Source organism: Dendrobates tinctorius, unplaced genomic scaffold, assembly GCF_039654945.1.
Source record: "Dendrobates tinctorius isolate UK_male_01 unplaced genomic scaffold, ASM3965494v1 ptg000086l, whole genome shotgun sequence".
Taxonomy (NCBI): Eukaryota; Metazoa; Chordata; class Amphibia; order Anura; family Dendrobatidae; genus Dendrobates; species Dendrobates tinctorius.
Window position 1 is genome coordinate 29,146,635 of NW_027361754.1, and position 14,052 is coordinate 29,160,686.

Consider the following 14,052-nt stretch of genomic DNA (forward strand, 5'->3'; position numbering starts at 1 on the left):
TGTAAAAAAAAATGCATATATGTGGCTTCCAAAGCCTTTTATTTTTCCTCAGTATATTTGCTGCTATCAGCTGCATTGATATCAGAACATACTGGAATACAGCTTATTGCAGTGATGGGTTAGCTAAGCGCCTGTCTGCACCAAGTTATGAGAGCAAACTCCTGCAGCAGCATCTCCAGTGTTAGTGACAAAGGTGCTGAGTTGACCTATCACTGCCATCAGTTGTACTGGCAAACAGGATCATGGAGTGCATTAAAAGAGGTCTGGATACACATGATGAGAGCATTATACTGCCTCTGTACAAATCTCTGTTTAGACCGCACATGGAGTACTGTGTACAGTTTTGGGCACCGGTGCTCAGGAAGGATATTATTGGAAGAGAGAGTACAAAGGAGGGCAACAAAATTAATAAAGGGGATGGGAGAACTACAATACCCAGAGAGATTAGCAAAATTAGGATTATTTAGTCTATAAAAAAGACGACTGAGGGGCGATCTAATAAACATGTATAAATATATAAGGGAACAATACAAATATCTCTCTGAGGATCTTTTTACACCAAGGAAGGTGACGGTCACAAGGGGGCATTCTCTGCATCTGGAGGAGAGAAGGTTTTTCCACCAACACAGAAGAGGATTCTTTACTGTTAGGGCTGTAAGAATCTGGAATTCCGTGCCTGAGGAGGTGGGGATGGCGAACTCAGTTGAGGGGTTCAAGAAGGCCTGGATGTCTTCCTGGAGCATAGCAATATTGTGTCTTACAGTTATTAGGTTCTTTAGAAGGACGTAGATCTGGGGATTTATTCTGATGGAATTTAGGCTGAACTGGATGGACAAATGTCTTTTTTCGGCCTTGCTAACTATGTTACTATGAAATCAATGCAGCTGCAAGAAGTAAAGAGATGAGGAAAAGCAGTGATTTACAAGTCACATACTGTACATGCAGAAGTGAAGACAATTCCCCTAATAAAGTGATTTTCAAAGTTTCATAACTTTCCATGCTGTACAAAATTATATATATAAAAAGAAAAGTTTAGTCACTTTTCAAAAACTTTTAACAGGCTGCAATTCACCTCACAACCACTACATGGCCACATATAGACACTTAAAAAAAAAACATCTCCCGACAGAGTATCGCAAAATCTTATTTTTTTTCTCAAAGCTGGACATCTTTTCCTACACATTAAGAAAAGTAAGGAATGGCACATCTGTAGGTGTATTGGATTCTAATTAAAGAATTCTATTAGGGAATTATCCAAGTGCAAGTGCAATTACTGGATGTACAAGTGTTGCTTCATCTATGACCAAAGGTTTCAAATGTTCAGGATCTCCTGACAGGAAAAATGCTAGGTAAAGCAAGCGTTTCTGTTGCAGATTTTTACCGACTCAATATTATGAGTGAAAATCTGTAGCAAAAACTCTGAAAGAATTGGCATGATGCAGATCAAAATATACAAGGACAAAAAATAAGCAACGTGCGCATGAGACTTTAGGATTCTCATTAAACTTCATCTTTCCTGCACAGAAACAAGCGCGACATGTGCATAGGTCCTTAGTCAGCGATAGAGAAGATTTGTCCAGAGTAGTACAAGTGAAAAATTAAGTTTTCCATGACATCCAAAAAATTTAATTTCTTTTAATCACAGGAATTTGATTGGTGGCCATGGGCATCACCACTGTTTCTGTGCACTTGCACTTTTGATTGGTGGCCATGGGCATTACCACTGTTTCTTTGCAATAGCACTTTTGATATATGGCTCTTTCATTTAAGAAACCTTTATTACATAGTCTGGTGGCGCTAATTGTATCCATGGACTCACTCTTGTGGGTTGGTGCGCCCTTCAGTTGCATTGTGCAGCAGTGCAGAGTATTACAGCATTGTGTTCACTCCTATGGAAAGTGTACACTGTGTGCTAGTCTGCTTCACGATGCTCTGCGTAGGGTTCACAGTGCCGTGTGGGTGATTCTTACACTGTTGGGCATATGGCAATATTGTACACATAGTATTCTGCTGCTCACGGGTACACAGTACTCTGTGTATGACTAAATATGCATGATCATGTACACATAACATATATCCTAAACATACAGGGTTCAATGGCTTCGCAGTATTTGCCGTGCCGCTCCACAGTGCTCACCTAACAAGAATATTTAAAGGCACAAACACACTTTTGATCTGGCTATCAGGGCATATAGAAGTAGACTGTTCTCCACAGCTGTCTTCATAAAGTTTGAATTTGGGAGGAAAATGGTCCGAGAAGATCGAACAGAAAGGAATACATGTGCTATGGTCGGCAAAATTCCCTGCTTTAGAAACCAGACCAAAAAGTTGGCCACACAGTACCGACATCTCCGCTCCTACTAAACCTCTACGAAAATTTCTGCCACCGAGTGCTAAGACATTACAAGTGACGGCACTGAGAAACAAAGTTCACACTTGGCGCAGATGCACAATATGGTGGAGAGGGGAGGCCTGGTAACGTTGGGTAGTAGAGGGTAAAGCGCTCTGTAAATTTTTTGCGTAGTTTGTTCTCTGTTAATCCCTGCGGTCCTAAGAAAGAAAACAAAAAGGTGACGTTATATTCCGTATAATATAGGAGGCATCTACATACTGCAGTTCCCTGTGGCGTCATATTTGACCCCTTTTGCTCAAGGACCCCATGCATTTGCTTGTAGTTCTTGGGTCCAACAAGACCAAAGGCGATTGACAACCTAAAAATCCTAATAATCTGCAAATTAAAACTGAAGTTCCTTCTAGCAAGTCAACTACTTTCTGGCACTGGACATTTTAAGGGATCGTCCACAAGGGGACTTTATAGCTACAGACTTTCCACAGTGGAAAATGTGAAGCGAAATCCTTAAAAGTCAAAACCACTGTGGATTTCTTTGAGGAAATGCTACAGATTTTATCATTTTCATTGATATGATGAAGATTTACCCCTTTGTTAATTTATGCTGCAGACTTCATCTCTGCATCACAGGTCAATTTCTGTTGCGGATTTTCTCTGCATCGAGTGAATGAGATTTCCTATAATTTGATCCACTTTTCTGGTACTTTGTAATATGCAGCTGATTTTTTGCATGCAAATTTATGACTGTGTGAATATAGGCTAAAAAAAAATGAAGGAAAACTCACAAGTTTTTAGTTCTCTGTTTTCTGAGCTCCTCGAGCTATGAAAAAAGGGAAACAAGTTAGCACATTATGACAGCATACATCTATTTATGTATGTCTGTAAGTGTGTATAAATGTGTGGATACAGTATATGCGTCATAGAGAAAAATTAAAATCCATAAAGACATCTCCGTAGAGGGGACATATCACCTTCATATTGAACAGTTTGAATTAACTATAACTGTGCACTCCCCCTGACGAAGGCACGTCGCCGAAACGCGCGTTGGGGAAGCGGCACCATCACTTGAGCATGATACTTGATACTTGAGTATGTAATTACTATGGTTATTTTTGTGGTCTTTAGTTCAGTGGCTCAATTTCTAATTAACTCCTATATATAGGAATGATATATAATTAAGGTTGCTGCTATGTGGTGATGTAAACATTGTGATAACTATTTTTTAAGCATTAATCAGTGTTACATTATCTTTGTAAATAAATGAGGGTTGTGAATTTATGAATTTTTACCTGCTCCCTGTTAGTGCCGCTTGGTTTTTTGGTCCTTTTGGGCTCACAACTATGCACTGTTGATACTTAGATTTTTGTAATGTGATATTTCTATATATGTGAATAAAGCTTTTAGTATGTTCAGTATACGCTTTTCCATCCTTTTTTAAGTTTCACTCACATCCAAGTAAGGCCATTCTAACCCCTCAAACTTAATATCTGTATGATGGCTGATGCTATCCATACCATGTTTCACCTCTATAGAAAGGTAAAATTGCAAAAGGAAACATAACAATAATATCTACATCCTGAAACCTCACGTGGCAAAGATATCCTGAAAGTTGGGGATCTCAAAAACTTCTAAAAGACCAGCACATCACACAATCAGCCTCCTATATGAGCTCAGCAATGGGAGATATGTGGGCGTAACTTTAATCTAATAAAATCAGAGTTTGGGTTTCTGTCATTGTTCATTTCTGGAAGACACAGTTCTCTGTGAGAGTGTTCCATTTTCGTAATCAGAGCGCTTCCCTCCATAAAGATAAGAGTCAATCTTGCAACATCAAGTTTTTCTCTTTGTTATCCCTTTATACACTATGTAATTGAATATACCGTATTGTTTTGTTCCCATTTTGTATCTTTGCATATTTTTTTTATAAACACTGCCTTCCTTTCCAGATTAAATATATAAAATGTAAAAGTTCTTCTCCTCTTGCTCTGTAAACCGCACCTCTGAAGCCATACACTACCTGTAATGTGTGTCCAATCGTCCTGAACAAACGATTGGTGGTGGCAGCTATTAGTTCCTTTTGTTATTGTGATGCTGACCGTGACCGTATCGGAGTATACATATATATATATATATATATCTTCCAAGCGATGGACTAAAAGGTGTATATACCATATGCTCACTGTGAGTTCCCAATAACCGGCCTAGTTGTGGAAGCAATCGCGGCCTCATCCATCACTCATCACTCAATTGTGTAATTGTGCTGATGATTGGAGACGGTGGGGTTACATCCCGTGACAATATGTATGTATGTGATACAGTATATGTATAGTATGTAAGTAGGTATGTATCAATGTGTGTGTATTTATAGTGTGTATATGTACAGTATGTACACATGTATGTGGGTATGGATGGCTTGGCCATGCATGGCTGTCAGTGACACTTGGTCACTAGTGTTTATTGATGATGTGACACAGGACAGAAGCAGCCGAATGAATTCTGAAGTATTCAGAGCCATACTGTGTGCTCACATCCAGCCAAATGCAGCCAAACTGATTGGTCGTCGTTTCATTCTACAGATGGACAATGACCCAAAACATAAAGCCAAAGCAACCCAGGAGTTTATTAAAGCAAAGAAGTGGAATATTCTTGAATGGTCAAGTCAGTCACCTGATCTCAACCCAATTGAGCATGCATTTCACTTGTTAAAGACTAAACTTCAGACAGAAAGGCCCACAAACAAACAGCAATTGAAAACCACCGCAGTGAAGGCCTGGCAGAGCATCAAAAAGGAGGAAACACAGCGTCTGGTGATGTCCATGAGTTCAAGACTACAGGCAGTCATTGCCAACAAATGGATTTCAACCAAGTACTAGAAATGAACATTTTATTTACAATTATTCAATCTGTCCAATTACTTTTGGTCCCTTTAAAAACAGGGTGGCACATGTTAAGGAGCTGAAACTCCTAAACCCTTCATCCAATTTTAATGTGGATACTCTCAAATGAAAGCTGAAAGTCTGAACTTCAACTGCATCTGAATTGTTTTGTTTAGAATTCATTGTGGTAATGTTTAGAACCAAAATTAGAAAAATGTTGTCTCTGTCCAAATATATATGGACCTAACTGTATGTATACATGTGCATATATATTTATGTATGTGTGTATAGTATATATATATGTATGTTTCTGTTTGTATATAGTGTATGTAGATGTGTGTATATTTATCAAACAATAAAAACAAAATTACAGAGGCGCAAAGCGCTGAATACCGGTACCTGCAGCAGCAAATATGGACAAAACCACCTAATTTGTCCTATAATGAAAATCGTTTCGGATACAATAACTATTGCGCTAGCGAGATAAGCCGGGGGAACAAACTGAACATAAAAGTACGTAGATATAGTGAATACACCCTCCCCTTCTTGCAGGGAGATGGTGCCAACCAGCAAGTGATTAGAAATTAACTTTATCGCTACTGTTTCTAATCACTTGCTGGTTGGCACCATCTCCCTGCAAGAAGGGGAGGGTGTATTCACTATATCTACGTACTTTTATGTTCAGTTTTTTTCCCCGGCTTATCTCGCTAGCGCAATAGTTATTGTATGCTAATCGTGTGTATATTTATGTAGGTATATTCTGTATGAGTAAATATAATTATATTTATGTACATGAACATTTGCATACGGTGTGTGCTGTTTCCTTTACTTATAAATCACCTTTTGAGACAATAAGGTTTTCTGCCTGAGCTTCTTCATCACCGGGAGCCCTAAGAAATAAAGGAAAAACAGAATTCAATCAAATCTTCTTTAATTTAGAATATAATCCATTCTGCCTCAACAGCTGTCATTCATCATGCTCACAACATGCACAGATCTGTGTAGCACACGTGACTTTATACTGGGGACAAGTACTTTTATAAGTCAGAGGACCTCCTTCCCTTCCTCTTTTCCTGGGAAGCATTTCTTACCTTTGTTTCTGGTTCAGATTATTGCATCTGCACCTTCGACCTGCACAAGAAAAACATCTCATCATTTATCCCATGTTTTCTGTCACATGAGGTAAAAAAAAGTGTTTAATACAAAAGTGTTTAAAATACCACCACTATTGGCAGGCCATGCGCCTGCTGTGGGACCCAGAGCAAGCACACTAATGATGAAAGTGGGAGCATCAGCTGATACTTCCTCCTCCATTCTTTGTCGACGTTTGATGTCTCAGCGCAGCAGGTGCGACAACGTCACTACATCGCGCCTGCTGCACTGAGATGGGCGGCGCTTCAGAACGCTCTCCGTAGAGACCGCAGCAGCGGGGGAACCAGGAGGAGAGGTGAGTATTGTATTTTTTTTTTAAATTGTAATGACCATAATGCTGTTTAGCGGACTATGAGGAGTGCATTATACTATATGGAGGACTATGGGTGGTGCATTATACTATAAGGAGAACTATGGGGAGTGCATTATACTAAATGGAGAACAAAGGGAAGTGCATTATATGGAGGACTATGGGGATTGCATAATAGTATATGGAGGACTATGGGGGTACATTATACTATATGGAGGAATATAGGCTCTGCATTATACTATATGGAGGACTATGCGGGTACATTATACTATATAGATGATTATGGGGAGTGCATTTTAGTATATGGAGGACTATGGGGGTACATTATACTACATGGAGGACTATAGGCACTACATTATACTATATGGAGGACTATGTGGGTACATTATACTATATAGATGACTATGGGAGTGCATTATACTATAGGGAGGACTATGGGGAGTGCATTATGCTATATTGAGGACTATGAGGAGTGCATTATGCTATATGGAGAACTGATGCAAAATGCATTATACTATATGGATGACTATTTGGAGCACACTATACTATATGAAAGTCTATGGGGAGTGCATTATACTATATGGAGGACTATGTGGAGTGCATTACACTATATGGAGGTCTATGGGCAGTGCATTACATGGAGGACTATGGGGAGTGCATTATACCATATAGAGGACTATGGTGGTACATTACAATATATGGATGACTATTGGGAGTGCATTATACTATATGGAGGATTTTGGGGAGTTTTTTTCACTCAATTCTATGGGAAACATAAGTTAACAGATTGTCAAATGTAATGTCATCTATTTAACAGATTTGTTTTTTAGCACTGCACACGCCCAAAGCATGAGAGGTGTTCAGAGACACCTCTATTAAAAATGGATCTGTTCAAAATGAAACAAAAAAGGGTCTAAATGAATACAAAGTTTCAATTTATTTATATAATTGCCTTTTAATGTTTTCACTTCCTGTTCTGTCCAGATGTCCCTGTATCCCAGAATTCCAAGTGGAGGAAGTTCACCGACTGCCATATTGGGACACCCAAGTGACAGTTGCCTCAATATGGAAACTGCTGCCGGTTCCAACCTATTGCGCGGTACCACCAGCTAGACCAACTCTAGACGCTGTACGCACCACACACACTCACACACTGTCACTCTCACACTCTCATACACACTCACACACACACACACTCATGCAGCCTCTTGCGCGGTACCACCAGCGGAACACCGTCACACTGCGCCTGCGCGAATTCCACGCGGGTGCAGTGAATCATTCGGCTGATTCCGGCAGCAGATGCGTGACGTGTCTACAGGCAGAGGTAGCCGGTCACTTTAAAGGGGTTTTCCCATGAACGAAAGTTCATTTTAAAAATTGTCTGTGTCTGACCATGTATGGAGAATACCACATCTTCTGGGCAGCGGAGGAAGCAAAAGACAATACTGACATTACAGCAGGGGATCACAGAGGATTCATTTTGTGAGGTAAAATATTTCACTGACTGTTTTTAAACAATATTTTACCTCACAAAATGTATCCTCTGCAATCTCCTGCTGTAATGTCAGTATTGTCTTTTGCTTCCTCCCCTGCCCAGGAGCTGTGGTATGTTCTGTACACGGTCAGACACAGGGGTGAGAGAGACAGAGCACAGGGGGGAGACAGCTCAAACGGGACAGCACATGAGGGGAGAACACAGCACAGGAAGGAGAGAGACAGCAGACAAGGGGGACAGCACATGGGGTGGACAGGTCAAAGAAGAGAGCACAGATGGGAGAAGTCAGCACATGGGGAAAGAGAGAGTGGATAGGTGGGTGAGCACATGGGGGGGAGAGATTCTCAACACTGCAAAGCCTGCCCCCATCGTGACATTACCACCCTCCCGATGCGATAGCATCGGGCCTCCATCTAGTATATTAATAACTTCATTTTTACAACTCTCTCTTTTTCATGTTTGTTTTCAACTAGATCTGTTACAAACAGATTCCTATTGCGCTTGTGAGCGTAGCCTTATACTGCATTCACGCGCCCATTTCTGGTTTTACATCCATCCAAAAAGGGACCTTTATTTTCTTACTGGTGTCATTCGCTTTGCCTCTGTGTTGCCTCCATTTTTACATCCATTTTGCATCTCTTTTTTAATCATCCATATTTAAAAACTAACTGAACTCTTTTGTTTTGCCTCATCCAGGCGTCCATTTTTCAGGTACGTGTTTTTCACAGACAGAACACGCACCCGTTGTAAAGTCACAGAGACACGCCTGTTTTGGTGCAAGTCCCGGATTACACACACAAGTCTATGGACCCTCAGTTATCAGTGTGCAATCTGTGTGCTGTATATTATTAACATTGTATTGTGTCATAAAAGTTTAGAAAATTTTTTTCGGCATCCAAGAATATCACTGACGGTAAAACCTGATACACTGACCGAGCACTGGTGAAAAATCAGATCAAAAACACTGATCAAACTCTGTTCGATATGATAAAAATTGGGCCTCAGAATGAGGCCTGACACCAGGCAATGGATTAGTTAAAAATGGATAGAGAACAGACAGAAATTAGTTGGAAAACAGATGTTTAATGGATGCAAAGTGTAAATCTGCAAAAACAAATGAGAATGTGTCCTCTCTCCTTTTGTACTTGTGTGTGCCTTGTATTGCTCACGTTTATTGTACTTGTCTATGTATGCCCCTTTTTCGCATGTAAAGCGCCATGGAATAAATGGCGCTGTAAAAATGAATAATAATAATGAGAATGTGACATGCAACAACTTTCTATAACCATTTATTCTGGCTGTGGGCCACTAGGGGGCGCTGTAGTCTGTTATAAAAAAAAAAACAACTTCACCATAAAGCAACTTACTCAGAATCAGCAGAATCCCCAGAGTGAAAAGGACGACTGCAAACACCAGACCTCCAATCCTCAGGCTCTCATAATCTGAGGAAAGAGCATCCATATTACATCAGCTCAATGCACCATTTTACCACCTACCGCAATATTTCATGCATCATGTGGCAGTGACGGACACGGACAGAAGACGCCCCTGTGCAAGAACAGGAGGTAGAGGTGGCCTTTGGGCCCCTGGTTGTATCAATGATATGTCCACTTGCCCCTGTCATGTGGCAGTGGGAACACTTTGTATTGTGTCGTTACCTTTCATTATATCATTGGTTTTATTAAACTGTATGAAGGATGTGGACTGTCACTGAGGATGGAATTGTCACATTGTCTAACTACATACATGAAGCCCTCTGTAAGGAGTAGGAACAGTATTGGGGGATCTGAGGGCAAAGACATAGGGGTTAGTGCTGGATAAATGATATTAGGGTGCAGTACAGGGAAAATAATATCCAGCAGGCACAATATTGGGGCAGTACATGAAGAATGGTATTGAGGGGCAACATGCACTGCATTAGGGGGCATTACAAGATGCATGGTATTTATGGGCAGCAGCCCCGGTATTGGGGTGATTACAGAACACAAGGTATTGATGGGCAGCAGCTTTGGTATTGCGGGCATTACTGGATGTATAGTATTGATGGGCAGCAGGCACAGTAAAGTATTTGGGGCCATTACAGGATGCATGGTATTGATGGGCAGCAGACACAGTATTGGGGCATTACAAGATGCATGGCATTGATGCGCAGCAGATGTAGGAGAGAGAGCCCCCGCTGTGTTACCGGGCCGGAACTAAGGGTGCTGTCACTTAGGTTCCCAGGGGGTATGTTCCCGGGGGAAGTAATTACATGCCGGGACAGAGACTCTTCTGGAAAGTGTGGGGGCAGGGCGAGTATAAAAGGAGCACAAGAGACCAGCAGGGGGCACTCGACAAGGAGAGAGACAAGAGGCAGGAAGGTGGAGCCTAGGTGGCGCTGGAGAGCAGGAGGGAGAAAGGGTCTTCCAGAGAGACAGGATGGGGGCTCACCTAACCCAGGGAGAAGATGGTACCGAGCGAAGCGAAGAAGAGACACAGCGCTGAGACCTGCGGCCACCTCTGCCCCACTCCATCCCGCAGCTGCAGCCTGTACGCTGCCACCCACAGCCGTCTCTGCCCCGCTGCGGCCTGTACGCTGCCACCCACGGCCGCCTCTGCCCCGCTCCATCCCGCAGCTGCGGCCTGTACGCTGCCACCCGCGGCTGCCCCGCTCCACACCGCGGCTGCGGCCCATACGCTGAGACCCGCGGTCGCCACTGCCCCACTCCAGACCGTGGCTGCAGCCTATACGACAAGGTCCGCGGCTGCCACCACCTCGCCTCCGAGATGGGCAGTCCTTAGGCTGGGGAACTCTCCTGGGGCCTGTGGCGCCCCTTCTGCTCCTGGGCTTAGGAACGCCCGAAGCCTCTGACAACTCCTCGTCGGCTGGGCCCAGCGGCTGAGACGCCAAACAGACACCTCCCGGACAACAACTCTGCAGGACGTCAGAGAAATATAAGTGACATTCCGTTGATCTTTAATTTAAAGTTCCAGGACTCGTAGTCGGCCATATCACAGCCAAACAGTTGCCGGCACTTGCCGACTAGTCAAATACCGTGTTTAAAGGTTGAATTTAACCCCTTTACTCCCAAGGGTGGTTTGCACGTCAATGCCCAGGCCAATTTTTACAATTCTGACCACTGTCCCTTTATGAGGTAATAACTCTGGAACGCTTCCATGGATTCTGGTGATTCTGACACAGTTTTCTCGTGACATATTGTACTTCATGCCAGTGGTAAAATTTCATTGATATAACTTGTGTTTATTTTTGAAAAAAACGGAAATTTGGCGAAAATTTTGAAAATTTCGCAATTTTCCAACTTTGAATTTTTATGCCCTTAAATCACAGAGATATGGCACACAAAAAACTTAATAAGTAACATTTCCCACGTTTACTTTACATCAGCACAATTTTGTAACCCAAATTTTTTTTGTTAGGAAGTTATAAGGGTTAAAAGTTGACCAGCGATTTCTCCTTTTTACATCACCATTTTATTTTTAGGGACCACATCACATTTGAAGTCAATTTGAGGGGTCTATATGATAGAAAATACCCAAAAGTGACACCATTCTAAAAAACTGCACCCCTCAATGTGCTCAAAACCAAATTCAAGAAGTTTAGTGACCCTTCAGGTGCTTCACAGGAATTTTTTGAATGTTTAAACAAAATGAACATTTAACTTTTTTTTCACAAAAAAAATTACTTCAGGTCCAATTTTTTTTATTTTACCAAGGGTAACAGGAGAAACTGGACTGCAAAAGTTAATGCGCAATTTGTCCTGAGTAGGCTGATAGCCTGATATGTGGGGGGGGGGAACCACTGTTTCGGCGCATGGCAGAGCTTGGAAGGGAATGAGTGCCGTTTGATTTTTTCAACGCAAAATTGGCTGGAATTGAGATCTGGCGCCATGTCATGTTTGGAGAGCCCCTGATGTGCCTAAACAGTGGAAACCCCCCACAAGTGGCTCCATTTTGGAAACTAGACCCCCCAAGGAACTCATCTAGATGTGTGGGGAGAACTTTGAACCCCAAGGGGCTTCACAGAAGTTTATAACGTACAGCCATACAATTAAAAAATCATATTTTTTCCAAAAAAATGATCTTTTCACCCCCAATTTTTATTTTCCCAAGGAAACAGGACCCCAAAAGTTATTGTGCAATTTGTCCTGAGTACGCTGATACCCCATATGTGGGGGTAAACCACTATTTGGGCGTATGGTAGAGCTTGGAAGGGAAGCAGCGCCATTTGACTTTTTTGGCTGGAATTGAGATCAAACGCCATGTTGCGTTTGGAGAGCCCCTGATGTGCCCAAACAGTGGAAACCCCCAATTCTGACTCCAACCCTAACCCCAACACACCCCTAACCCTAATCTCAGCCCTAGACCTAACCCTAACCCTAGCCCTAACCCTAGCCCTAACCCTAACGGGAAAATGGAAATAAATACATTTTTTTTTATTTTATTATTTTTCCCTAACTAAGGGGGTGATAAAGGGGGGTTTGATTTACTATTTATGGCGAGTTTTTATGTTTGGTAGCTGTCATACGCTAAAAGACGTTTTTTACTGTAAAAACAGTTTTTTGCATCACCACATCTTGAGAGCTATAATTTTTCCGTATTTTGACCCACCGAGTTTTTGCGGGACGAGTTGACATTTTTATTGGTACTATTTTCGGGCATGTGACATTTTTTGATCGCTTTTTATTCCGATTTTTGGGACGCATAATGAACAAAAACCAGCATTTCATGAATTTCTTTTGGGGGGGTGCGTTTACACCGTTCCTTGTGTGGTAAAATTGATAAAGGGGTTTTATTATTTGGGTCAGTACGATTACAGCGATACCACATTTATGTCATTTTTTACATTTTGTCGCTTTTGTGCAATAAAAACAAATTTATATAAAAAATAATTATTTTCGCTTTATTCTGCGAGCTATAACTTTTTTATTTTTTCGCTGATGATGCTGTATGGCGGCTTGGTTTTTGCAGGACAATATGACGTTTTCAGCGTGCCATGTTTATTCATATCCGTCTTTTTGATTGCGCGTTATTGCACTTTTTGCGGTATGATAATAAAGCATTGTTTTTTGCTTTGTTTTTTTTTAAGGGGTTCACTAAAGGGGCTAACTAGGGAGATAGTTTTATAGGGCGGGTCGTTATGGACGTGGCGATACTAAGTATGTTTGATCGCAGTGTGCCAGGGGTTAATGTGTCGGGGGCGGTCCGTGACCATCCCTGACACATAGTGCCGGGTGTCAGCTGTGATAATCAGCTGACACCCAGCCGCGATCAGCTGCGCTCCCCCATGAGCGGCGCTGATCACGTGTGACGTAATATTCCGTCCTTGGGACTTAGGTTGAAAGTTGTGAGACTTTGAACTTTTGAAAATGTGTAGAAGACCTGATTTAATAGACTGTAAAATGGACATTAGAAATGGAGAAGAAGGGCGTGAAGAGATGGGAGGTCCTAGGAAAAGACCACAAAGAGTATTGGGCCTTCCCTGCCTGAATTACTATGTGACAGCGACTTGGCCCACCCCCCAAAGGGTTCATATACTGGCTTGGTATGGAGGCGCTGGAAGAAGACGCCGCCCCCGGAAGGAGGGGCAGAAGAAGCCAGTGGCGGGAAAGGGGCCGAGGCAGGAAGAAGAACGCCAGAACGCCATGATGAAAGAAGACAAGAAGTCAGAAGAACAGGGGGAGGAGAAGTCACTCGCCCCTAGGCCGCCCATGCGGAGGCTGCGACCGCTGATACATCCTCAGCAGTGGCCGCCACCACCTCCCCCCCGATACTGCCATTGGATGAGTCCCATTCGGAAAAGATACATGAGGGCTCTGGAACAGAACAGAGGGCCGGGACCGCGCCCCCGCCCGGACCGGGCACGGCTGTA

The 14,052-nt window shown here is 42.4% G+C and overlaps 1 protein-coding gene across 1 annotated transcript in view; it reads right to left on the reverse strand.

Annotated features, from left to right (window-relative positions):
- Positions 1-14,052, reverse strand: part of FXYD6 (FXYD domain containing ion transport regulator 6) — a 155,483-nt gene that overhangs the window by 76,906 nt on the left and 64,525 nt on the right. The window contains exons 4-7 of the mRNA XM_073585668.1: positions 9,551-9,625; positions 6,318-6,357; positions 6,067-6,116; positions 3,145-3,170 (exon numbers count right to left, since the gene is read on the reverse strand). Coding sequence (XP_073441769.1) covers positions 3,145-3,170; positions 6,067-6,116; positions 6,318-6,357; positions 9,551-9,625 — 191 coding nt within the window. The remainder of the gene's footprint in view (positions 1-3,144; positions 3,171-6,066; positions 6,117-6,317; positions 6,358-9,550; positions 9,626-14,052) is intronic.